The following is a 25,923-nucleotide window of genomic DNA, read 5'->3' on the forward strand; positions in this document are numbered from 1 at the left end:
CGTGTGCCACTGTGCACATGAGTGCAGGGTCAGAAGGTGTCAGAGTTCTGGTAGCTGAAGTCCCAGCCAGCTGTGGGTGTTGAGAAATGAAGCAAGTGGTCTTAACTAGGGAGCCATCTCTCCAGCTTCACCCTTGTTATTTTGGGGCAAGAATTTTGATAAGTAGACAAGATTAGCTATGAGCCTACAATTCTCCTGCCTCAACCCTGCTTTCCATTCCAGCTCGAATGATGGGTATGTGCTGCCATGCCTGGGCCGGTGGCTCTCCATCCATCTATCTGCCTATCCACCCACCCGTCCTCCATCCATCCAACCATCCATCCATCCATCCATCACACCCATCCATCCATCATCCACCCATCCATCCATTTTTGAGACTATGTAGCTTGGCTAGCCTTGAACTCATAATTCTCAGCTCCTCTTTCCATCAGTACTTTGGTGGCTCTCTTTTTTTTTTTTTTTTTTTTTTTTTTTTTTTTTTTTTTTTTTTTTTTTTTTTTCTAGACAGGGTTTCTCTGTGTAGCCCTGGCTGTCCTGGCACTCACTTAGACCAGGCTGGCCTCGAACTCAGAAATCCGCCTGCCTCTGCCTCCCGAGTGCTGGGATTAAAGGCATGCGCCACCACGCCCGGCTGGTGGCTCTCTTTTCATTCATTCATTCATTCATTCACTCATCCATCCATCCACCCATTCATTCATCCACTTTGGAGACTATGGAGCACTAGCTGACCTTGAATTTATAATTCTCCTGTCTCACCCCTACTTTCTTTCTGTACTTGGATTACAGGCATACATCATAATATATGACTAAATAGTTTACTTTTAAATTAATTAATTAAAATTTGAAACCCTGTATTCCTGGCCGACCCAGAACTCACCATGTAGACCAGGGTGGCCTCAAACTCACAGAGATCTGCCTACCTCTGCTTCCTGAGTGCTGGGATTAATGATGTGTGTCACCAAGGCTCTGTTGGCTCTCTTTAAGGCCACACTGACTATATTTTTGTCTGTAGAGGACTAGATGACCAAAGTTTTAGGTTTTGTAGGTCTCTGTTGCAACTATAAAAGTCTGTTCATCACTTTTTTTTTTTTTTTTGAGACAGGGTTTCTCTGTATAGCCCTGGCTGTCCTTGTTCATCACTTTCTTATGCAAATGTTGCCATGGCAATTTGTAAACATATAGGCATAGCTATATCCCAAGAAAACATTACTTATGCAAAGACAGTGGGCTAAATTTGGCCTGTTGGCTATAGTTGGCCAATCCTGTTAAAGTGAATAATCTGTTGTAATTCCAGCATCTTTTTTTTTTCCTAGATAGGATTTCACATAGCCCAGGCTATCTTCAAAGTCACTATGCAACCAAGGATGATGCAGAACTTCTGATCCTCCTGTCTCTGCCTCCCTAGTGCTAGCATTACAGGTACGTACATACCCCATCCTGGTTTCTGTGGTGCTGCAGGTTGGACCTTAGGGCTTTGGGTCCAATCAACTTAGCTCCATCTCCAGCCCCTTCCAACATCTCAGAAAAAGCCAATCAAGAGCCGCAGAACAGCTGGGTTGTAGTTCTCTCTTAACAGCCCAATAGCTGCTCCCTGGGCTGCACTCGCTCCGTCTCAGTTTCTCCTTTGTGCTCTGAGCCATCACCAGACTCTTGTCCCAAGGCTCAGGGTCAGGTCTTCTTTTGTTTGCCATCTGTGTCTGTGTAGGCTCTTCCAGTCCAGTGCTTTCTCTGGTTTGGAGCTGTTCTCTTAAGCCCCACTTGTAACTACAGCTTCATTGTCTCCCTTGGCGGCTGGCAGATATTTTTTCCTCAATAGAGACAGGGTTTCTCTGTGTATCCTTGGCTGCCCTGGCACTCACTCTGTAGACCAAGCTGGCCTCGAGTGATTGGATTAAAGGTGTGTGAAGCCACTGCTCAACTGTAGATGTTTTGGAATGAAAACACAGGGAGCCAGACTCCAGGTCTCTCCAGCCCCCTCCTCCTTTGCCTTCCCTGTGACTGAAGTTTCCATCTTCCCCAAGCTCCCCTGGCCATGACACTGCTCACGTTTCCTGGTCTATCCTCAGGCCATGGTCCTCTGTCAGAATCTACCAGCTCCATCACCACCACCACCACTACTACTATTACTTCTTCCTTCTTCCTCCTCCTCTTCTTCCTCCTCCTCCTTCTTTCTTCTTCCTCCTCTTCCTCCTCCTCCTTTCTTCTTTTCTTCCTTCTTCCTTTTCTCCTTCTCTCCCTCCTCCTTTTTCTTCTCTTCCTCCCCCCCTCTTGTTTTTCTTCCAAGGATCTATGTATCCCAGTCTGGCTTTGAACTTGCTAGGTAGCAAAGGATGATCTTGACCTTGTGAGGCTTTTACCTCCACCTCCTGAGTGCCGGGGTTACAGGTGTGACAGGTATCCACCATCACAGCTGGATAGACGGTGCTGGGGACAGAACCCCCAGGATTTCACACACACCAGGTAAGCACTCTGCCAGCTGAGTCTCACCTGCAGCCCAGATGCTGATGGAAACACACCAGGCCCGGTCCACGGGTGCTGATGGCTCACCGCTGGTTAGCACGCATCCGGGATGTGGCAGTTCCATCCCTGTGGTTCACACCCAGGGATGGGCAATGTTTTCTGGGAACTGCAGACATCCGCTGTGTTCTATATGGTACCTGGGTACCCACACATTTCCTGAATCTCTGTGCTAACGCACCACTTCAACAGTCTAGTGGCTTCCACACGGTGGCTGGCTCTGCCTGGCGCCTCCTTCCTCTCCAGAGGCGTAGGCGGTGAGTGTAATATTTGGTTTTCCCAGCTGGCGCTCCCGGGCGAAGCTTGGTGGGGTACCATCCATCTCCAGAGCATCCTTGACAAGATGCCTCCCTCCCCGTTTCTCCCCCTCCTCCATCCTGGATGGAAGAGGTTCCGATGCTGGATTTTGCCTTGTACCAGGTGGCCTGCCTCCACAGGCTGAGTGGCAGAGCGAGTGTTTCACCCTGGCACACATTCATGGCCACCTATGGATGGGTTGGGCCAGGAAAACCATGGGGTTCTATGGTTTGCACAGCCTGGGTCCCCAGGGCCATTGCGTGGAGACAGTTTTCTGAAATACCATCCAAATATCAGGAAGGAACCAGAGTATTCCAGATGTTGGCGAGGGAGGCAAGCTTTCGCTACAGCCAAGGGCTGCGTGCTGCAACGAGGGACGCCAATTGGCTCTTAACTCTTCCACACACCCACCGCCTCCTCCAGGATCTGAGTACGTGCTCTGCTTCCTGGCAAGGGTGATTTGGGCTTCTGGATTCTAACACCGGATAGGTTGTGACCTGCCCAGACTATATCAGTTGGGCTACAGTTTCCTCATATAATGGTACCCACAATGTAACAATGTAACAGCTTTGTGGGCTTTCAGCAGGCTGGAAGAGTTTCAAAGCAGATTTCCAAAGACTGCCAAGGTACTTTGCAAATTGGTCTTCTAATTAAAGATGGGCCAAGAACCCCATAGATTTTTTTTTTCTGAGACAGGGTCTCTTATAGCCTAGGCTGGCCTTGAACTTGCTATAAAGCCCAAAATGACCCCAACCTCCAATTCTCCTGCCTCCACCGCTGGAGGGCTGGGATTATATAAACCTCCACATCTGGTTGATGCAAACACTCTACCAATGGAGCATCTTATGTGACTGTGGGACTGGAGGTGACGGGTTTGGGCATTGTGTGCATTAAAGCAGAACAAGCCTAGGTAGGGTCTGAGTTCCTCCGATCAAGTTAAGCCCATCTCAGAATGGAAATCTTCTACAATGCCACAAAAATATTTCTGCCAGCTGTGCACATAGCCCAGACCACAGGTGTACAGTGGCACCCATCCCACTCACCCAGCCCTCCCTACCCCTTGACTCCTCTGCTCACCATTCCTCTGCCAGGTCACACATACCTTGTATCCTTGGATGTCTCCATTCTGGTTGTCCAAAGGGGGTGGCTCCCAGGTCACATCCAGCTGTGTGGCTGTGGCACTGTGGATGGCCACGTTCTGCGGTGCTGCCGTGGGCACTGGAGGGCACGGAGGTTGGAGAGTGAGTGTTCACGGGTCTAAGCTATGGAAGGGGAGGTGGGCTAGGGCAAGATGGGGGCCCTGGATCCTGTATCTGGGACTCAAACTCACCTGCCTCCCCAACAAAGACCTCTTGCGGCGGGCTCAAGGGTCCCTCACCCACGGCGTTGTATATGCTCATTCGGATCTCGTAACGCCTGTGCTTGCTCAGATCTATGGGGGAGAGTGGGGGTCAGGAACACAGAAGGTCACAGAGCTGGTGGAAGGAGTCCTCTAGGGAAGCTGGAACTACGGGGGAGCCGGGGGAAGGAGGCATAGCTACCATTCTTGCCCCCCACGTGACAACGGGGAGGAAACAAGTGGAAAGCCTTAGATGCTTAGGCTGCACCCTGCCAATGTGCCTATGGGATGCAAAGCAGGCCCGGGACACAAAGTCTCCATCTGCTCTAGGGTCATCAATACAATTGAATCTTCAAGTCAGTGGTGTTGAGACTGTCAATAGTCCTGGCCACCCTGGGTCAGAGGGTCAAACCTTCCTTGCCTGTACCCTTCCTACTATGACAGACGCAATCCATTTCCATCATGTCCCTGCTGTGTCCCCATCTGTCCCCCTTCACTAGCTCTTTTTTCCCCTCCTCTTTTGGGGCTAGGGATGGAATCCTGTGTTCTCTCCAAGGTGGAGAACAAGCCTTGCTATTGGGTTGTATGCCACTGCTGACCCCTTCAGCTCCACTAGCTCAGTCCAAGAGGGGACGTGTTTATGGAATGTGAATTTGGGGTGAAGAAATCCCACGTGTTAGTCAAGTTTGAAGTGCTTGGTGGGGATGCCCAGTGAGGAGAAGCCACTGCAAGCAAATGGGCTTTGTTACCTTTGGTGGGGAGATGTGATCCCTTCCCATGGTGCCAATATGTCCCCCTATCCCCTGAACTCTATTGTCCCTGTCTCTCTACTTCCCTTGTTCCCCAGGGTGCCAGTTCTGACATGCATAGGCTCAGGCTGAGGAGAAGAGGGCAGTCTAGTTCTCGAGGTTGGCTTTCCTTGGGTGGATGTGGGCAGAACCTGCTGAGGCTTCAGAAACAGCAAGGGGCAGAGGGGAGCCACAAGGGGACAGGCTGGGGGTTGACATATTCCATCCAGGAGCCTCAGATGGGGATAGAGAGATGGTTAGGGCCAACATGTCTTACATGGGTCAAGCTGGGCAGTAGCAATAGATGCCCACCTACCTGCCTTGTATAAAGCATGTGGGCATGCTTCTCTCTTCTGCTTTACCTCCTACTGTTGACTCACTGTCTCCTCATGCATGCAAGTCTATACACGTTCCTACTCAAGCACTTATAGGATAGGCCTGGGGGAACTCTCTTCCAAAATGCCTCTTGCTTCATGTGCTTAAAAGATGTGTGTGTTAGAGGCAGTCCTCAAGCGCCCTGGGTGGGTAGGCTGGCTAGGTTTTTGTCAGCTTGACAAAGCTAGAGTCATCTGAGAGGAGGAGACCTCAGTGGAGATTATGCCTCTGGAGAGGCATTTTCTTGATTAAAGCAGTGGGAAGGCCCAGCTGCTTTGTGGGTGGTGCCATCCCTGGGCAGGTGGTCCTGGGTGGTATAAGCGAGCAGGCTGAGCTGGCTAGGGTAGCAATCCGATAAGAATTGTTCTTCTGTGGCTTCTGCTTTAGTTCCTACCTTGAGTTACCACTGTGTGGCTTCCCTCAGTGATGGACTATTGACTGAGACATGTAAGCCTAACAAATCCTTTCCCCCTTCAAGTCGCTTTTCATCCTGGTCTTTATCAGGGCAACAGAAAGAAAACTAGTACAGTGTGCTGGCCTGGGGCCAGGTGTTCTTGGCGATCTCCCCTCCCCAGCCCATCCCAGGAGGCCTGGGGCCACGATGGACCACCCATGCAAGGGGACTTACTGTCCAGCTCGTACTGCGTGAGGCTGGGCCGGGTCAGGTTCCGCATGGAGTACAAGGCTGAGGGGCAGGGGGTGAGAAGCCAGGGAGACAGCAGATAGAGGTTAGTGTATGCAGGCACCCCACCCACTGGGAACCAACCAGGCCTGGGATGGAATGACAAGGCTGTGACAGAGCGGACAGGGCTGTTTCCCATTCCTAGTGCTTAGTCAGGGTGGACATGGGGAGGGGGAAGTTCCTAAACCATTGCTGTCCCTACCTCGGTGGACACTGACCAAAGCCACGGGGGAGCCTCTCAGAGCCTAGCAACCCTGAGGGCAGCTCTGGGGGGGGCCCGCTTTTATCCCACCGGCTCCCCGGTTTCACTCCGGAGTTTGGGCAAACCACGGTGAAATATTGGCATCGTGAATTCCCTCATATGAACCAGAAACCATTTTATTGCCAAGAAATATGAGTGAATCAGACACAGATCATATAAAAAAAAATCACAGCCACGGGCAGACATTGGCTGAAATAAATAAATAAATATAAGAAAATAACATGAGCTATTAGGTCAGGTGTTTCTGCCGGTCTCGTTCGCTTCATGTCCCTTGCTTGGTGCTCAGTCATTTTGCCCATGCTCACCCCTGGAAGCGATGGCTGCCTAAGCTTGGGAGATGTGGGACGGGGCAGCACAGCCCATGGGGACCTAGGCCATCTCCTCTCTCCCGCTAACTCCTCTTCTGTGAACAGTGTAGCTCCCTTCTTAATCCTCTACAAGGCCTCCTCTTTCCTGTCTGCCTCCCTCTCCCTTCCTGGAGGAACAGACCAGGAGCCCTGTGGATTCCACACTCATGGCACACCTAGCCTGCTTCCTTGGCTCAGCCTCATGCTCTTTTGCTATGTTAACACCACAGCCTCCTTGCCTCTCTCCCTGTCACCTCTCCCGTGGCTGGGGCACCTCCTCTGTGCTCCCTGAGTGTCCTACAAAGTCCACTCACACCCTCCTCTTGCTCATGGCTTTCCCAGCATCCTCCATGCTCCCGAGTGATCTACAAATTCCACTCACACCCTCCTCTTGCTCTCGGCTTTCTCAGCACCCTCTCTCCCTGGATTTCCCCTAAATCTCTCCCTTTTCTCTGCTTCTTCTATGCTTGAAGGCTGGCTTCTTTGGCCCGAGGTCTGGGTAGTGACTTCCCAGGGAATAGGAGGGGTCTTGACTGTTGTTCTTGATAGGGGTCTAGATGTTGAGCTGCTGGTTCCTCCCCCCACACATTCACCTGCCTAACCTGCAATCATCCTCCCATGTCAAGAATGTCTTTTGTCACTTTTTGTCTGGAACATTCTCCCCCTGACATCTACCTCAGGGCTAGATTATTGAATGCTTGGTTCTTTTTCCATCAGACTGATCCAAGAGATCAGGGACCTGTCTGTTTAACCACTGCTGTGCCCAGAGTGTCTTGGAGCATATAGAAGGTGCTCAATAAACAAACGCTTAGCAAGTGAATGGATGGGTAAGAAGAGGAACACGAGGGGAGGGAGGCAGGGATGCAGGTTAGCAGACTCAAGGAGACTGGGAGCAGCAGATGGATGGGGAAGGTGAGAATGCCCACCCCCACCCTCCCTAAGGTCCCGGAAGTGCTACTCACAGGTGAGCTCAGCCCACTTGGCCCCAGGGTTGTTGATGCCTCGAAGAGTGAAGCCCCTCAGCCCATCATAGAGCAGCTCCCGGTACCGGATCCGGAAGCCCAAGAGGATGCCGTTGATCTTGTCCTCAGATGGAGGCTACGGGAGGGTCAAACATGGGGAGGGGCCTTGACTATGGCTCACCTCACTCCACCCCATCTCTGTCCATCATGCCTCCTGCAGCCACAGGGCAGGTGCTCGGTCCCAACCAGGAAAACAATGGGGATAGGGGCGGGCGTTTCCAAAGAGGTTGTTATGGTCTCTTTGGGGGTGGGGGGAAGGACAGGGACCACCATGCAAGCCCCCTTCAGCAGAGCAGGAGACCTACTCAGAGACATGAAGGTACATGCCCATGGTCACATGGCAGAAATAAGACCTGAAAACACGCCCCTGGAATCACCAGCCATTGCTCGTCCAGAACCCCCGTGACCCACTTCTGGCCTCCCTGGGGCTGCTGCTGTCTGATGACCACCTGGTGGACATCCTGGTGTCTCCTATGAGCTGAGCCCCTGGCCTACACTAGCATAAGCATGCACATAGATATGGCCTCTCTTTCCTCCTTTGCTTTCTGTCCTCGGCTGAGCTGGAGGACAGGCTTTTTGCCAAGTAGAAACTATTTTCTTGATGACCCTCCTTTGAGACATCTGTTGAAATGGTTCAGCCTTTTTATTGGCTCCTTAATTGCTTCCCTGGCTGCCATGGGTATCGCCTGGCCCTTTTGCCCAGGTGTCCCATTGGCTACAGCCTCCTCTGGCTCAGGAGAGGTTGCTAGGTCATTTCCACTTAGGGGGATGTCCCCTCTGGGGTCCCAGGCCTCAGCTACACAAGGATTGCTACTGGGCCCAGTTCCTCAGATCCTGAGAGGTAGGGTCAGGAGCTAGCTAGCCTCTACCTATGTAGGGGTTTCTGTGGGTGTCCTGCTGAGCCCAAGGTTGCGCTCCAGAGAATGGATGGGCAGCGTGATAGCTGAGGTTGTCTCGGACCCTGGCAGAACAAACATTTCTCTCTGAAGAGCAGGCAGCTGGGAGAGACTAACACACACAAAGGGATGCTGCTCATGAGGAAGGTCACAGGTTGCTGTTGGGAAGCCTGTTACTGACCTCCGGGTCTGGGCTTTACGGAACCTTGGGGAATCCTCAGAGTCCCCTGTGCTTCTCTGCATACAGATTCAACATGTCTGGGGTCATGAAACTAACCCTGTCACTTGGACTCTGTGACTCATGGTCACATTCTGTGACATGCATGCACCTTGATGTCCCTCCCCCATCCCCTGCCTTTCCCTGTGCTCTGGGGGTATAGAAAAGAGGCTGAGGCAGCCCTGGTGGGGACTGGTAGATTTTTCTGGTCCCAGCCAAGAGTTTTTCTGGAATGAACCCATCTTGTCGACCTAGCCTTACCTGCCATCGGATTAGCACAGAGGTGGTGGTGTGCGGAGTCACTGATAGGATGGTAGGTGCCTCATCTGGGGCTGTGGAGGGAGACAGAGGGCTAGGCTCTGGGGCCTGGAGTGTCAGCACCACCCAGAAACCCACAGGGACCAGATTCTGCTGACATTGGTTGGCTAGGTGGGTCCTGCTGAAGTTACCCTGGAGACCCACCCACGCTGTTTTCCTCACAACAGCCAGGGTGAGCTGGAAGCCTGATCTCAGCCCAAACCTAGGATCTTAAGAGTTTCTCAAAGCCACAGGACTAAGGTGGCTGTTCGATGCAGGGCCAGGGTGAGCAGCTGCTCCCACTTCCCGCTAGATGGAGGACCATCGGAGAAGAAATGCACCCAAATTCTAGGCAGGATTAGGACCCCGAGCTCTGATCAAAGTCCCTTTTGTCCCAAACCTCTGGGCATTCTGGCCTGGAGGTAGACAGGCCTAGCAGGCCTCGTGAGCCATCTCTCACCGTCAGGGGTCCCTCCCACAGAAGAGCCTTTTGTACCCAGGGAGCAAGCAGGGTCAGGAGCAAGAAGCCCAAGCAGGGAGATGGCACTGACCGGCCTGCAGGGTGGTCAGCGACTCTGATTCCTCGCTGAACTCGCTATCGCCGATGTCGTTGGTCGCCTTCACTCGGAACTTGTAGGACGTAAAGGGTTTGAGTCTGTGGAGGGAGGGAGTTGGGGACCAATGACCAAGGTGTCAACTGTGATTTGAGTATGAACGATTCCCCCCGACAGGTTGTTGAAGACTTGGGTCCCAATGGGTTGGATCGTTTTGAGAAACTGAAACTTCAGGAAGTGCGGCCTTGGTCAAGGAAGTGCATCACTGGGACATGCGCACGCATCTTACATCCTCAAGCCCTTCCTCCAGGTCTGTTTCCCCGGGTACCGTGTGCCTCTGCCACATGCTCCACTGGCCCAGAGCAACAGACCCAGTTGGCCTCAGGCTGAAACCTCTATGGCTGTGCTCTCAGACAAATCCTTCCCCCTATAAGTTGCTTCCTCCAGGAGTTTGCCACTGTGATGACAAGTCTGACTGACACATTGTCCCTCAGGACTCATGCCATCACCTCTACTGTGGGGTCTCATCCATCCCTGCTTGAGGCGGGGAAGAAGCAGGGGCCTCAGTGCTGACATACGACCCAGAAGGAAACCTGGAGGCTTGGGAAGGGGTCACGGTGGGACAGGCCCTGAGATGCTGAGTGCCCAGGCCCCATGCCACCCCTGCTTGGGAGCCACATCACTGTAATGATAAGCCATACATCCCCAGGCTCATGTCTACCCATGCTCTGATGGCCAGGAAGACATCCAAACTTCCCTCTCCACACAATTGTATACACGGTGCCCTGCAAGCTGCAAGCCTTTTCCTGACGTTAGGGAATTTTTTTGGGGTGGGGGGGGTGCGGAGATTCCCCAGAGATAAGGAAAATTGTCTCTATGACCCTCATCTTCTTCCCAACAAAATGGCTTCTTAATTTACAGGGTTGGGGGTGGGAGAGGGAAGGCCTATTCAAGTTCCAGGTCACGTCGACGGGAGTATAAAAAATACAACCACCAGGGATTAGATTGAGGGCAGGGTTTTGGAGAGGAACTTTGCACTCCTATTAAAGATGGGAGGAGGACACGGGCTGTTGGGAGAATCGCTAATGAAGAGTGGCAAGTGCTTCGCTAAGGGGGCCTGGCTGGGCTCCACAGATAATTAAGAGGCAAGCCTAATGGGCTTCCCAGGGACCAGGGGAGAGCAGAAAGGGGTGAGTGTGGCCGGTGGGGTGAGCTGAGGAAGACCTGGGTGACTGGTTGAAGGTGCTCTCAGAAGCCCCCTCCCTCCTGCAAGGATCACGTGAGGTGCTGTCTCCAGTAGAGAAGGGAACAGATAAGTGGGTGTGGACCCCACCTTACCTGTCCACAGTGAAGGCGGAGGCATTGTGGCTCACGGAGGCCGAGTGCAGAGCCCACCTGCCGCTGGGTAGCTCCCGCGTCTGGATGGTGTAGTATCGTACTGGGGAGAGCCCATCGCTGCCTGGCTCCCACGACAGCAGCACACTGCGTGCTTTCACGTCTTCCTGCTGTACCACGGGCTTGCTAGGGGGCTGTGGCCGGTCTGGGAGGCAGGGCAGGGGATAGGTGAGACGGTAGCCCGAGCAGGGTGATGGTGGAGGGGTTGCCCTTTCTCAAGGGCAGCTCGAAGGGGTTCTGAACTTGGGACAGATACCGCCCCCCTCTATTTTACTTCTATGTCTGTGGGCATTGCATGGTTTCTGCTAGCAGCTAACCTTGAGTATTCAGGTGAGACCCTCCCTCAGTTTCCGAGGCCCTAGGTGCCTGGAGAGTCATGCCTCCCACAGCAGCCCCTGGAGGAGGACTTGACAGGTTTGCTTTTGCTTATGATGGAGATAGGTCCTGCATTGTGCCAGACTGAGTGGGAGTGGGCCATGCTTCCCTGTGGGAGTTCATTTCCGTCATCCCCCTGCCCCATATCCCTCTTTCACTAGCCACTTTCCTACCCCAGATGACAGGCTGCCAAGCCTCAGTGTTCTTGGCCTTGGACTTGACGCTTCTTTGTGGTAGGGTTGCTTTGTGACTGCAGGACGCTTTATGGAGCACTCCCTGCCCCTCCCCTGAGACCTGCTCAGTGCCTGGAGCATCTTCCTCTAGCTAAAGCAACCCAGATGTATCCATATTCCCTAAGAGTAAAGAAGCCCTTGGAGGAAATTCACTGTCTTACTGTCTTGTGTGTTGTTCCCCCACCTACCCCAACTGGGGACGTTTTCTAACACATTGCCTTTTAACCCAACTGGGGGTTCAGGCTTGCATCTAGGGAACCCACTCTCCAGGTGCCTGCTCAGGGTCCTGAGGTATGACAGCTCAGACTGCAGGATCTAGCCCAGACCTAGCCCAGGCTAAGGGGTAAGGATAGGGATGTGAAGGGGACCAGGGGTTGGAGATGATCACCAATCACCTCCTTAGTATTATTTATTCTTATTCTGATGGGATCCCTCATATCCTAGGCTGTCTGAGGCTGACCTCGAACTCCCCATCTTCCTGCTTGGACTCCCAAGTGCTAGGATTACAGGCATGTATTGCCAAATTTGGTTTATGCCGTTCTGGGACTTGAACCCATGGCTTCATGTATGTCAGGCAAGCACTCTTTCAATTAAGCCATGCCTCAGCCCCACCTGTCCTTTAGAAACCTGGAACAGGGTAGGATCCTGGGACATTCCAGTCCAGCTCTGTGACATGGCATGATCCCTTACTGACCTTGACTCCAACCCTGGAGTCCGTTCTCTTTTCTATACTAAAGCAATGCTGTTCCCCACCGCTTCTCCCAGTTGCCCACCAGGAGGGGTGCTAAGCCCCTGTGTGGGCTTCAGAAGCCCTCTTCAGCTCCCCAGGCCTCCCCAGTCCCATGGGCAGTCACCTCTCTTCTCTGTAGTCACCACCAAGGCCTCAGCAGCCTCTCCCCAGCCTTTGCGGGTTTGGGCTGTGATACGGAATAGGTAGACAGACTCCGGCTTGAGGCCTGTAGCCATGTACTGGCGGGCGCTGGGGGCCAGGACCTCCACTGTGGCGGTGTTGGCTGTAGTGGTGTTGAGCCGGTGTGTGATCTGGTAGGCTGTGGGAAGAAAGACGAAGGGCAATGGCAGATCCGGCAGCCCCAGTGTCCTGTGAGAGGACCCATCTCTGTGGTTGCAGCAACACATGCAGTCAGGTCCCCTGGCTCCTGTTTGGCTGTGTGACATTCTTCTGGTCACACTTACCGTTGACGAATATGGACTTTGGTGGGGATAAGGGGTTCAATGTATAGTGTCTTAGACCCCCCCACAACAGTTTACATGAGGACGAGAGAGGCCAAGTCACCTGCTAGCAAGTTGTGGCTCTAAAGCAATAATTGCTTTATTGTCCAAAGGACTTGATGTCCACTGCTCTAAAGCAATAGCCCGGTGCTTTCTTGTCCATAGGACTTGATGTCTACTGTCACTTTGTCCTCTAAGCTATACCATTCTTCCAGGACTAGCCCAAGACAGAGGCACAGGTAGACCAAGCCACCTTTGATGTGTATATTCGCGAGTTTATTTAATTGCAATTTTGAAAAATATTTATTTCATTTCTATTCATCTTGCCTCTACCTCTCAAAGTGCTGGGGTTGCAAGTGTGAACACCATGGCTGACATGTCAGACGCTATTTTTCAGAGGCTGTGGACACTTCCAGGCTGGTCCCATCTCTACTCTTTTTTTTTTTTTTTTTTTTTTTCTCCCACCGTGCCACCTCCTCTTCCCTAGGAAGGGCACAGGAAAGGGGCAGACTTACCCAGAATGATGCCGTTGGGAGCTGCCGGGGGCTGCCAGATGAGCCGCACAGATGTGGTTCTCACCTCTGGAAACAGGATGCCCATGGGGGGGCCTGGGACTGGAGGAGGCAGAAGGAAGAAGGTAAGACTGCTGTCCTGTCTGCTCTGGCTCAGGCCAAGCTGAGCATCGAGAGGGGAATTAATCTGTTCAGTGAATTTATGTGTAGTATACATCTTAGGAAATGATCACAAAACTATGTATCCTCAAAATCAGGGTTATTTTACAGGGCCTAGAAGGTGAGATAGGATACGTGTACCCCTCAAACAGGCCTTAGTTATTTAGGGAGGCCCCAAGACTCCAACTTCCTTGCCCATCATGTGTTGTGCATGGGCTCTCAGAATGGGCAGACATGTGTTCTAAGTTTTTAAGTCTGTGCTGGAATGATGGCTTCACCCATGGCCTTCCAGATCCCAGCCTGGTCTGCGCTTTGGAAGGCCCAGCTGTGATGTCTTCTGCCTCCTGCTTAGCTGTGACCTGTGACGGAGTTGGAAAGTGCCCATCCTGCCTGCAGGGATCCTCTCTCCACACCTGGCTCCGCAACCCAGGTGTTTAGAAGCTCAGGGAGGGACCTAGGGTGTGCCCCAGACTCTGAGTGGGCTTGTTTCCCAGATCCATCTTTTATCCACTCCAGGGATGGCCCAGGGGAAGCTGTTTGGGGGGTGGGGTGGGGTGGCAGGAGCCTGACTGGTGTGGATGAGAGGAAGGCGTGAGGGGTGACATGAGGACAGCATGAGGGATCTAGTGGCAGCGGGGAGGGGGGCACTCTTTCTGTGACACTTCATTCCAGCCCAGAATGTCAAGGAGATGAGATGTGTAAACTCAAACTTGGCCTTCTGGGTCATTATGTGGGTATATTTGTCAAGGCAGGAGGATAGAACATATTTAATTTAACAGCTCATTAGCTTGATTTATAGTTAGAATATACAGACATATGATACCGGGGCTTGCTTCCTTCCGCATTTGTCTGGGCCTTGCAAGTGTTTGTGGTGGGTTAGGCCATTTTGCTGTGTGTGGGAGAATGGAGTGTAGAGACATCTCTGTCAGCTTGAGACCAGGGGATTGTGCAGTGGATGGAGCACTTCTGGTGTCACGGCTTTACAAACAGGACCAAGAGGCACATGCCCACGCATTAGACTCATAGATTTTGCGCAAAGCAGAGGACACCCCTCCCCCCCAAAAAAAAAACCAAACCAAAACCTCAAACCTAACACCAAGTCTTTGTACTGTCTACTTGTCCTAGGGAGAGACTATGAGGATGGGTCAGTCATCCAACTGTCCTTTTCTGGCTCTTTCCCCCACTTTCCCTTATCGGCTTTGAATAGCATCTTCTTGCAGTGAGTTGGTAGCCTCTGGTGACCCCGTTTTCCGGAGGAGGATCCTGAGAATGGGGATCCCTGTGGGGGTGGGGCAGGATGAGGGGCAGACCCTCTAGGCTCACAGGGATGTAGGCTTACCATCATCTAGTGTCCGCTCCAGGATGGGAGGGTGGCTCAGGCTGCCATCGCCGATGCGTGTGAAGGCCAGAACCTGGACCTCGTAGAGCACATACTTGCCCAGGCCTGTGAGCTGGGCGCTGCGGGATGAGTTACCTTCTACCAGCCAGAACCGGGGCTGGGAGTCCGAGTCCTTCTCCTTGTACCTCACCTGCCGTTGCCAACACAGAGGAGGGCCTTGGTCTGGAGTCTCCTCCAGGAGAGGATGGGGAATGGGGCAGGAACACTGGGCCCTTTGGACGGGCTTGGCCCCAAAGGGTTCTTGGAAGGTCTAAGACACATGGGGAGACTTAGCTGTATAGTTACAAGTCCCCATAGGCCCACAAGGGAAAGTGGCTTACTTAAGGCTGCAGAGGGATAGTGACAGAAATGTGACATTATCCTATGATTCTCACCTTTCAAGCGAAGGCTAGGCCACATGATCACATAGCCACATGACCACAGGGTCACATGACCACATGGCTATATATGATCATATGGTCACATGGTCCAGAACAGTTTGGAAAAGAATTCTAGAAGATAATAGAAACCAGACTGGGTCCCTTAGGGCTGAGGGTAACACTTGAGGTTCCCAGATCAGCCTTCTGGAAGAGGGGAGCAGTCTGAAAGACTCTGTCAGCCACTCAGTCCCTGGATAACTTCCTATCCCTAAGGGGGGACTTCCTGGTTGCTGTGGTGATTGGTGGATGGGAAGCTAGGCAGATACCCTGTGCCTCTGTGCGGCAGAGAGTGATCCAGAGGAAGGAAGACAAAGACAGGACACCTTGGGTGGAGGGCCTAGAGAAGATGGTGCGCCCCACCCCCCCTTGGGTCCCAGCATCTACCTTGTAGCCCAGCACGAGGCCATTTCGATCTGCCTCCGGGATCTCGCTCCAGCGGACCAGCATGCTGCTAGAGGTGGTGGCCAGAGCCGACACGTTGGTGGGGCCAGAGGATGGGACTGTGGAAGACAGGGGTGATGAGGAAGAATGAAAATCCAGAGACAGCCCTTCCCCCGACAGTGGTGGGAAGAAGAGCGAGGATGTGGGGGGCGGACCAAAGAGCCAGCTCCATGCTGCCAGCTCCGTGGGAGAAAGACAGTACACGCAGATCACAGCTGCAATCGATCCTATGGCAGTTTGGGGGAGGTTGCAGACAAGGTTTCTGGGGTCAGCTATTTCTCCCTAATTCTTTTCTGGGGATGTTAGGTGGGAGGTGGGGTCTCATGTAGCCTAGGCTAGCTTTGAGTTCACTATGTTGCCAGGAATGATCTTGAACTTCTGACCCTCTACCTCCCAAATCATGGGATTAGAGTTTCAATCATCATGTCTAGTTTATGCTGGGGAAGCAATCTAGGGCATGCAGTCTACTAACTGAATTATATCTTCAGCCCGGCCCCCCCCTAATTTTCCCTGTTCACAGTAACTTTTATTATTATTATTACTATTATTATTATTAATTTTATTATTGTGTGTACCCATGGTAGGTGTGTAGGGTGTATATACTATTATTATTATTGTTATTATTATTATTTTATTGTGTGTACTCATGGTGGGTATATAGGGTGTATGTGCTATTATTATTACTATTTTATTGTGTGTACCCAAGGTGGGTGTGTAGGGTGTATATGTTATTATTATGATTATTTTATTGTGTGGTAGGTGTATATGCTATTATTATTATTATCATTATCATCATTATTATTATTTTATTGTGTGTACCCATGGAATGTGTAAAGGGTGTATGTGCATGTCCCAGTGTGTACATGGAGCTCAGAGGACAATCTCACAGTTAAGCTGATTCCCCTTCATCTTTATGTGTGTTCTGGGGATCAAAGTCAGGTCATCAGGCTTGTATGACACGTGTCATTGCTGGCTGAGCCATCTCGCTGTCTACCCTCACCTGTTTTGAGAAAGGATACCATTGCATAGCTTGACTGGCCTTGAGCTCAGGAATTCAGCCTACCCTGATTGCAGAATAACTTTGGACCATCTTGCTTTCCAGCCCACATAGCGAAGAAAGGCAAAGGTGGGGGCTCAGGGAGGGTAGAAGAGACATCTGACACTTAAAAAGTGTTACAGTGAACTACAAATTGGACACATGAGATTTCCCTTTGGATCATAGTGTAGGAGGGAAGACCCCTTTCTAGGCTCCTTAGGAGAGATAGGTTTTGTTTCTGGAATGTTCTGAGATCCCTCGGTTGGGTGATGGGGTTAAGGCTGAGTGTGTAGGGCAGTGGCTGGGGTAGGCTTGGACAGCTAGCCAGTACTGACAGTTATCCCGCACACTTCCCAAGAGTGGGGACTGTCACGGGGAGGGGCGGCACCGCGGGACCTAGAGATCTGGCAGGGTGCTCTCCCTGGGGTGAGCACAGAGGCTTAGCTGCTAAGCTGTCTGTAGAAATGGCCGCAGCATGGTCTGCTCTTGGACGGTCCCAGAGGAAGAGGAGCGGTGGTACCTGACTCCCGGGTCCTGCCCACCACCGCCTGGCTCCACGGCCCGCTCCCGATGGCGTTGAAGGCCTGGACTTGGACGCGGTACTCTGTCCACTCCTCCAGGTCCTCAATAGTGTATTCTCGCTCCACTCGGTCTTGTACCGTGTGGCTCAGCGTCTTGCCGTGGCCGTCAGAGCGGCCGTACTTGATCTTGTAGCCCACCGACTCAGGGTTGCCGTTGTACTCCATTTCTGGGAGGGGCTGGGGTAAAGCAGGGGCAGAGAGGTGAGGGATTAGGAGGGAGATCACTCTGTATTTCCTCTTTCCCACCCACGAGTTGAGCAGCCAGTGCCCAAAAGAGGTGCTATCCCCAGTGGAGCACTGTTTCCATCACTCTCCACACTGGACTCCCAGAGAAGCAACATTTTTGTTGGTCATTCACGTGGCTGACTTATACCCTTGCCTGGAGGCTGGTCCTTTCCAGCAGGCTCAAATCCTGTCTGACCAGTGGGCTGATGAGCAGAGCCCTTAGGCTCTGGTGTCTTCCTGTTTAACTAACTCCCTTACTCTGGCTGTCAACACATGCTGTTAGTTGCCTCTAACACCTGGTCTTTACTCACACTGCCCTTGGGAGGAGGGAACCTGGAGGGAAGGGGTCCTTATATGGTCACCTTATATGCACGTCACTGTCAGGAAGTCCTGCTATTCAGCAAATCTCAGGCTTTCCCACTGGACTTCATCTTTCTCTTACTGGTTAGAGTCTCAGCAATGAGAAAAGGCAGATCCTTTTTCCTGGTTCATATCGCTCAGCAGGACAGGTCCTGCTTACTGGTTTAAGGTTGGATGAATCTGGCAAGGTTGGTAGGTGGTGGAGGTGGACCTTTGGCCTCCAGCAGACACCAGTGAGAATCTGGCTTCCACTCCTCCTCTGAAGCTGGGGTGTCTGCAGTTTCTCCCCTCCATTCTGCCTCCTCGGGCCTCTACGTGCCCATAATCCACAGGGTACCATTTTCTAACCCACTTTATCCAATTCCTTGTAGCCCCTGCCTCACGAACCTACCCTCCTCTCACCTCCATATCCCTCTACAGACATCTAATGGACATCAGCTAGAGATCATCAAGACAGAAATGGATGGGCCCAAGAAGCTGAGATGGACCTGGTGTACCACTCCCCTACTAGTTAAGGAGAAGTAACCAGCCATGTGCTTCATTATGAGGCAGAGGCTGCATGGCATAGCCGTTGACTTCCCATCCCCACAGCACCCAGTAATCCATTCTCTAACTTTTATGTTTGGGAATCTTTGGAGACAATTACAGTGTGTGTGTGTGTGTGTGTGTGTGTGTGTGTGTGTGTGTGAGAGAGAGAGAGAGAGAGAGAAAGAGAGAGAGAGAAGCTGGCAGTGGGTAGAGAAGAGCTGAAGTTGAGGTCACAGGAGGCTAAATGTCCCACTTACACACTCACAGTGCCCTGGGCCACTGGGTTAGCCCCAAAGTGTTGCTCGGGGTCTGCCTCCAGAAGAGGAGCCATAATTAATAACTAGCGTCTGTTGGGGGCTCTTGGTGTCAAGTCCTCTCTCAGCCACCAGCTCCTTCTTGGCATGTATGGTGCCAGAGGGTTTGTGCTAGTTTACATAACCAATGAATGCTCTCTCTTGGAGGCAAAGGGCTATGTGATGAGAGAGGCCATGGGGCACCATCAGGTTGGCTCTATTTTTGTCAGGGTTCTGGGTCTCCCAAAGAGCAGGGATGCCAGCTGCTCCTCTTGCTCATGCCTGTCAGAATTATTCTTATCTGCTACACAAGTTTCTAAGACTACTACTGCTTGGGACTCCTGCTGGGGTGCCCTGTCCCAGGGTGGCCTGAGAGACACACTGTTTTGGTTCCTGGCTGAGAGATGACAATGTGTTCAGTGGCCAATGCTGTGGATTTTGGGGCTCAGTCTTTTGCTGTTAACTTGAGAAGTGTAGGAGGATGTGGGGGATCCAGGGGAGGTTATGTGACCTCACTTTCTTCCTATGCAAATTGGGGACGAGCCTCATTCTGCTATTGTGGTTTAATGAGAACATTTTAAAGATAGACTCTAAATAAATCACCCAGAATAGCTCCCAGTAGGGCACAGCGCATCAGCAAGTTACTTCCTGCAGGTCAACTGCAGTCATGACCCTCAAAGTAAGTATAGCTCTGACCTGAGCAGCAGGTGTGCTCACTCTCTGACCAACTCTTTCTAAACACTAGGTCTACCTTGTGGCTGCTTGGGTGGCTGTGGGCAAGTTCTTAATCTCTCTGAGCTTTCATGTTCTTAACTGTAAATCAGGATGGGGGCGTGTCCTTCTCAAGGTTCCTGGAAGGGGTCAATGGATAGGAAGTTTAGGGCGTTTGCCACTTGGCAATGCTTCTAGCAAGCAGCAACATTTTACATCTGCCTCTCGGTCCCCCCCCCCCCCCCCGCCCCCGTGTGTGTGTGTGTGTGTGTGTGTGTGTGTGTGTGTGCGCATGTGTCCGTGTGTGCCCAGAGGACACTTTGCGTTTTTATTCTATTCTTTTGTTATTTTGATACAGGGTCTTACTTACTAGGTATCAGTGGCTGGCCTGGCATTCCCTATGTAGAGCAGGCTGCCCTTGAACTCAAAGAGATCCACACCTATAATCCGAGGCTGGTTTTAAAGGTGTTTGCTTCCACAAGCAACTTCCCTACATTTAATATTTCCTGGGACAGGGTCTCGCACTGGACAGCTAGGTGAGGCTGGCTGGCCATCAAGCCCCGGGGATCTTTCTGTTGAAGTAAGGTGTAGTACTTCCTCCCAGCCCCATGCTCCCAGAAATAACACTCAGACTCTAAATATATTTAGAAGGACCTTGACTATATAGGTAGGCTCTTCTCTGACTAGATCATAACTTAAAATTACTCATTTATTCTAATTCTGAATTTAGCCAGTGGCTGGTTACTTGTGCTCAGGTACCAAGCATCTGTCCCATCACATCTTCCTGGGAAAATCTACCGTGTCTGGCTCTATCCCAGAATCCTTTCTGCCTACCGGATGTCCCACCTCCTATTTCCTGCCTAAGCTGTAAGCCAGATTTATTATCGACAGGTGTCAAATCCATACAAACACAAGAGATTCTCTCTACATCCTCCTGTCTCTGCCTCCCCAGCACCAAGACGACAAGCATGTGCTAACATGGCTGGCTTTTTTAGGTTGGTGCTGGCGATTGAACTCAGGTCCTCAGGCTTGTATAACAAACACTTTATAATTGACTGAATCTCCCCAACCCATATAAAGTATCTTTTAACTTTCTAATCTCCTTTGAGCACAATGAACTACTGTGCACAGGTTAGTAAGGAAGAAAAAAAAAAAAAAAGTAAAAACCAAACCAAACAGGTGCATTCCCAAACCTAAGCCACAGGTAAAGAATTGTAGATATTTGACTAGAGACCTTTGAGGTCAACAAATTGATACAGGGTGGGGACAGTCCTGTGAATGTCCCATCCCACTGGCCCCAAGGGAGCCTTACCATCCATCGGAGCCACAAGCTGGTCTCACTGGCTGTGCGCAGAGTCACATTGGCTGGGGCTATGTCTGGGGGCGCCTGGAGGGTCTGGATCTTTCTAGAAGGTTGACTGGGTGGGCTGGTGCCGACGATGTTCACTTGGCGCATGCGGAAGCTGGGGTGGGATAGAGGGAATGAGCAAGGTACGGAGGAGGTTGCCGGCTCCCCTCCCCCGCCCCCTCCCACCTGTGCCTTACCTGTAGTAGGTGAAGGGGTTGAGGTCTGGCACCTCCATGGAACGGGCGTCAGGCTCATTGCCCAGTTGGTAGATGGGCAACCACTCCTCGCCCTCGCCGATCACGCCCACCTGGAGAACGGAACCTCAGACCTGTCCAACTTGCTGCGGTCAAGTGGGACGCTCTGAACCCTAGCACCTAGTAGGTGTCACTTCCACCCAGGGAATATCTTGGTCTAAAAGCCATAACTGACTGCAGGGTGGCTCTGAGTCCTCCTGTATTAGGACCTCATAGCAGGCTGGATAGAAACACATTTTCAGGCCTGATTTCAAGGCCAGCTGATATACCAGGTACTTGTAGCTTCAATGAAACCCCACCACCCTGATCTGCAGTGGTTTTCAGTCTTCCTCATGCTGTGACCCTTTAATACAGTTCCTCATGTTGTGGTGACCTGAACACCATAAAATAATTTTGTTGCTACTTCATGTACACTATACATACACTATAATTTTGCTATTAATACACACACACACACACACACACACACACACACACACACAAAGATTTTGCCCACGGGTTGAGAACTGCTCCCTTACAGGATGTTCACAGGGATGCCTGAGGCGGTCTGGAGTGCTGTCTGAACCCCCTCTAGCAGACTTTACCTGAGCCTCCACCACCCAGCGGGAGATGGACGTCTTCCCGTCATAGCCAGGCCTGAACTGCAAGGTCACGGATCGTGGGCCGATGTTGGAAATGCCCAGGTTGGTGGGTGCCCCTGGAAGCTCTGAGAAAGGAGGGCAGGGTAGAAAAAGTAAGAGGGTGGCTCCCTGGCAACAGGGCTCTGTGGCAGGGAGGAGGCTGAGCAGCTTGCCGTTCTTGGGGACATCTCAGGAGAAGCACAGCCAAGGCCTATTGACAATGACTCTGATTTTGTCACGCAGGCACCACATTCATACTGGGAGGCTGGCACAGATCTGAGAGCCTAGACCCCCTGGAGCTGTGCGTGCTGGGGCTTCCCTCGGAAGTTTTGGCAATAAGCAAAATACTTGAAAAGTTGCACAAATCAAGCTAGGCTCGGTGCAAATATATGGATCAGAACTGTCCTCCATCCACGTGACCCTGAAACCCTCCATAGCCAGTGATGGCTGGGGAGGCTTAGAAGGGTTGGGGTGGGGGCAGACAGGAGGCTGCTCCTCTTTTTCAACCAGGAAGTCAGGACTTCTTAGGGCTCAGGATGGACTGAAAGAATGCAGATTCTGTAGTGTGTTTGGAGCTAGCCTTGGCTACAGAAGTCCAGGCTAGTGTAAAGGTATATAGTGAGACCCAGTATCGATACACAACCAATCAACAAAGCAAACAAACAGATAAAACCATCCAAACATCGGTTTGAATCTAACTCTACCATTACAGACTGTGTCTTTGAGCAACTGAGATAGTTAAATTGACAGGGTTTAGGGCCCTCTAGGAGACAAGCCTCTGGGAATATATGAGAGGGAGTTTTTAGGTTGGGCTGGGGTGGGGAGACCCACCCTAACTACAGGTGGAACTATTGTACAGGCTGAGGGCTGGACTGAGTGATAAGGAGAGATGGGGTTGACCACTAGTCTCTCTGTCTCTCTTTGTCTCTGTCTATCTCTCTCTGTCTCTGTCCATTTCTCTCTGTCTCTCTGTCTCTGTCTCTGTCTTTCTCTACTTCCAGATGCTATGTGACCAGCCCTTTGAAGTGACTTTCACACCATGACGGCTGTAGCTTGAGCTGTGAGCCAGAGTGAACCCTTTCTTCTTTATGTTGCTTTTTTTACGTCAGGCGTTTTTGTCTCGGTATCAAGGGAAGCTACAGATACAGCATCTCCATCCCTTTTTCATGTCTTGGTATAATGGTGATGGTACGGGCACATGTAGCAGGAAACGGCAGCGAGGAGGCATAGAAAGAGAAAGCCTGTAGCTTTCGGCCTGGGAAGTCCCAGACAGACAACCACCAGCATTACTGATGCATATTATGAGTGGGGGTTGAAGGAGCCTGAGGTGTCTTGGCCACCTTAGTAGGTTGGTCCAGGCAGTCTGGCTGGCACAGCTTTTCTGATCTGGAGAGGACCACATGGTGATCTGGTCCAATTCTGTATGTATACAGATGGGGAAACTGAGGCTCCGAGATGATGCCTGGCTTGCTTAGTGTTTGTGCTTGGGACTGATTACTCCCATCTAATTTGACCACCCCACAACAAGTTTGTCTATGGGCTGCAGTCCAATGTGGATGGTAAGAATTCTTTCTTTGAATTCTCCTGGCAGGGAGTCTACTATGGGATGAGGAGAGCAGGGTGTGGGCAACAGGGATGAGGGTGGGGTCCTGGTGTTTCTGTGTTTAGGGCTGTGGGGAGAGGGGATGGAGAGCCCTATAGCTCTTCACCTAGGGCCTGAGGCCATGGGATACAAGTCTGCTCAGGGAAGGACCTTGGGCCCAAGAGATAAGCAAAGGGGAGAACCCAGTGGAAGAAAATCAACATTATCCAAGACAGAACCCCTCCAAGAGTAGGTATGGTGGTTCACACTAGTAATCCCAGTGCTGGGAAATCTGCAAAGTTTGAGGCCAGCATGGGTTTAATGGCAAGTCTTATCCTTAAAATACACTGGAACTTTGGTATAGTGTCTCATTCTTGTAATTCTGGTTACTTAGGAGGAGATATAATGGGACTACTGTGAGTTCAAGGGCAGCCTAAGCCATAGAATGAGACTCTGAATTTAAAACAACAACAACAACAACAACAACAACAACAAACCAACCAGTCAACCAATCAACTAATCACTCACCAATAACCACCCATCCACTATTCAAACAACCAACTGCCAATCAACCAACCATCCAACCCCCACCAACAAGCCAATCAACTAACCACCAACTCGCTAACCAACCAAATAGCCGCAAACTACTCATTATCCAACCAGCTGACCAACCAAACACTAATAAGGCAATTAATCAACCAACCTAATACAAATAAATCAACCAACCAACCAACCAACCACCAACCCACTAACTAACCAAACAGGCAACAACAACCCACTAACCAATCAACCACCAACCAACCAACAACAAACCAATCAAACAACCAACAAACCACCCACCAACCAACTAACCACCGACCTACCAATCAACCAACTACCAATAAACTAACCAACCAACCAACAACAAACCAACTATCAACAAACCAATCAAACAACCAAGCAACCAAGCAAAAAACTACCAACCAATTGACCACTAAACAACCCACCCACCCAACTAACCAATTAACTAATCAACAAACTAGGCAGACAGAGCCCCCTCAAAAGTGAGAGCTGTTTAGAAGAGCAGAGACAGGAGTTCTAATGGGAAGCACCCACCTGGAGGCACACCAGATGAAATAGTGGAGGCTGACACCTGGCCCTGGCCCTTGGAAGTCATGGCAGCCACCTCTATAGTATAGGTGGTGAGTGCTGTGAGGCCCGTGACTCGGTACTCCAGGGTTACGTTGGGCAGGTAGTGGGTCACACGGGTGTTGGTTCTGTTGTACTCTTCCCAGGAGATCCGGTACCCTGGCAACAGTCCACAGTGGCGGTAGCATGAGCTGGGTTGAGATTGTGCATTGACCCTGACCCTTATTCCAATCCTTACTCTGTACCTAGCTTGGTGGTTTGGTTCACCCCAGGAGCAGAGGGAGCCAAGAAGCTAAGAGCTGCTGGTGTCATGCCTAGGGCTCAGGTAGAGTGTCAGTAGGATGTCTCTTGTGGGCAGGGATTTCAGGTAGACAGAGTAATGCATTGTGACAGATGCTTGGGGTTCTTAAAAGCCTGAGGCCCTGCACGGGTGGAGCAGGAGCCTTGAGATGTGCTGTATGTAGATTGAAAGGGAAAAGCTAAGAGTTGAGAGTGTGGCTTAGTTGGGAGGCCTGGGTAGGAGCTGGCAGGGGAGAGGCTAGCCGTTAATCCCAGTCTCCTACTGTCCTACCCTCGGGCTCAGGAGCATCATCATGCCTACCTGTCAGGATGCCGTTCTTCTCGCCTGGCTCCTGCCAGCTGACCTTCAGCGAGGTGTCCAGGATGTCATTGAAGCTCAGGTGTCCCACAGGTCCAGGTACTGTTCCCAAAAGGGTCCCCCACCCACCAGTGCCCATTAGTGTCAGAGCATGGCCACTCTATGCAGGATGGCCGCTGTGCTCCAGGATAGCCCGAGACTCCCCAAAGGTCTGGGTTGGGGGTGGGTGGGCGTGGAGCTGGGGGTAAAGGCACCTACCGTCCTCATGTGTGCGCACCAGCTGGGGGCTGCTCCGAGGCCCGTCTCCTGGTGTGGTGAAGCAGAGGACCGAGGTAAAGTACTCTGTGAATTTTTTCAGGCCGGACACGAAGCCCACATGGATGCTGTCTTGAAAGTTGGGTCTGGCGGTCACCATGGTAACCTCCTCTTCTTGGGCTGGCTCCCAGGCAATCAGCTGAGGAGAAACCAGAAGGATGTTTTGGGGAAAATGAAGCTCTCTACAACAGGTCAGGCCAATGGACGGACACTGGTCCAGTGGTTCTTCAGCCTAGGGACTAGAGAGACAAGCCAGGTGACACTGAGGCTGCTGTATCTAGGTCACTCCCATGTACATTCTGATGCTCTGGGTGTCTTGAGCCTCTGACTCCAGGTAAGACACAGTATGGGATGCTTCCCACAGGGCTCTGTCACCCCATTCTCCCAGCTACCTTACAAGGGAGGCATTTTACCAGAACCATCATTACAATCTGAGGTCTGGGCACAGAACCAGAAACAGGCCCTTTAGTTAAAAAAAATTCCTTCCACCAGGCAGTGGTGGCGCACGCCTTTAATCCCAGCACTTGGGAGGCAGAGGCAGGCGGATTTCTGAGTTTGAGGCCTGCCTGATCTACAGAGTGAGTTCTA

The 25,923-nt window shown here is 51.6% G+C and overlaps 1 protein-coding gene across 1 annotated transcript in view; it reads right to left on the bottom strand.

Moving 5' to 3' along the window:
• The window catches only part of Sdk2 (sidekick cell adhesion molecule 2), a 281,294-nt gene that overhangs the window by 41,122 nt on the left and 214,249 nt on the right, over nt 1-25,923 (bottom strand). Inside the window, exons 19-36 of the mRNA XM_021175806.1 lie at nt 25,279-25,474; nt 25,024-25,122; nt 24,390-24,581; nt 21,677-21,798; nt 21,036-21,145; nt 20,803-20,953; nt 17,313-17,550; nt 15,700-15,815; nt 14,837-15,026; nt 13,342-13,440; nt 12,451-12,645; nt 10,932-11,133; nt 9,591-9,694; nt 9,004-9,074; nt 7,570-7,705; nt 5,945-6,001; nt 4,145-4,246; nt 3,917-4,032 (exon numbers count right to left, since the gene is read on the bottom strand). Coding sequence (XP_021031465.1) covers nt 3,917-4,032; nt 4,145-4,246; nt 5,945-6,001; nt 7,570-7,705; nt 9,004-9,074; nt 9,591-9,694; nt 10,932-11,133; nt 12,451-12,645; nt 13,342-13,440; nt 14,837-15,026; nt 15,700-15,815; nt 17,313-17,550; nt 20,803-20,953; nt 21,036-21,145; nt 21,677-21,798; nt 24,390-24,581; nt 25,024-25,122; nt 25,279-25,474 — 2,496 coding nt within the window. The remainder of the gene's footprint in view (nt 1-3,916; nt 4,033-4,144; nt 4,247-5,944; nt 6,002-7,569; nt 7,706-9,003; nt 9,075-9,590; nt 9,695-10,931; nt 11,134-12,450; nt 12,646-13,341; nt 13,441-14,836; nt 15,027-15,699; nt 15,816-17,312; nt 17,551-20,802; nt 20,954-21,035; nt 21,146-21,676; nt 21,799-24,389; nt 24,582-25,023; nt 25,123-25,278; nt 25,475-25,923) is intronic.

Source organism: Mus caroli, chromosome 11, assembly GCF_900094665.2.
Source record: "Mus caroli chromosome 11, CAROLI_EIJ_v1.1, whole genome shotgun sequence".
Lineage (NCBI taxonomy): Eukaryota > Metazoa > Chordata > Mammalia > Rodentia > Muridae > Mus > Mus caroli.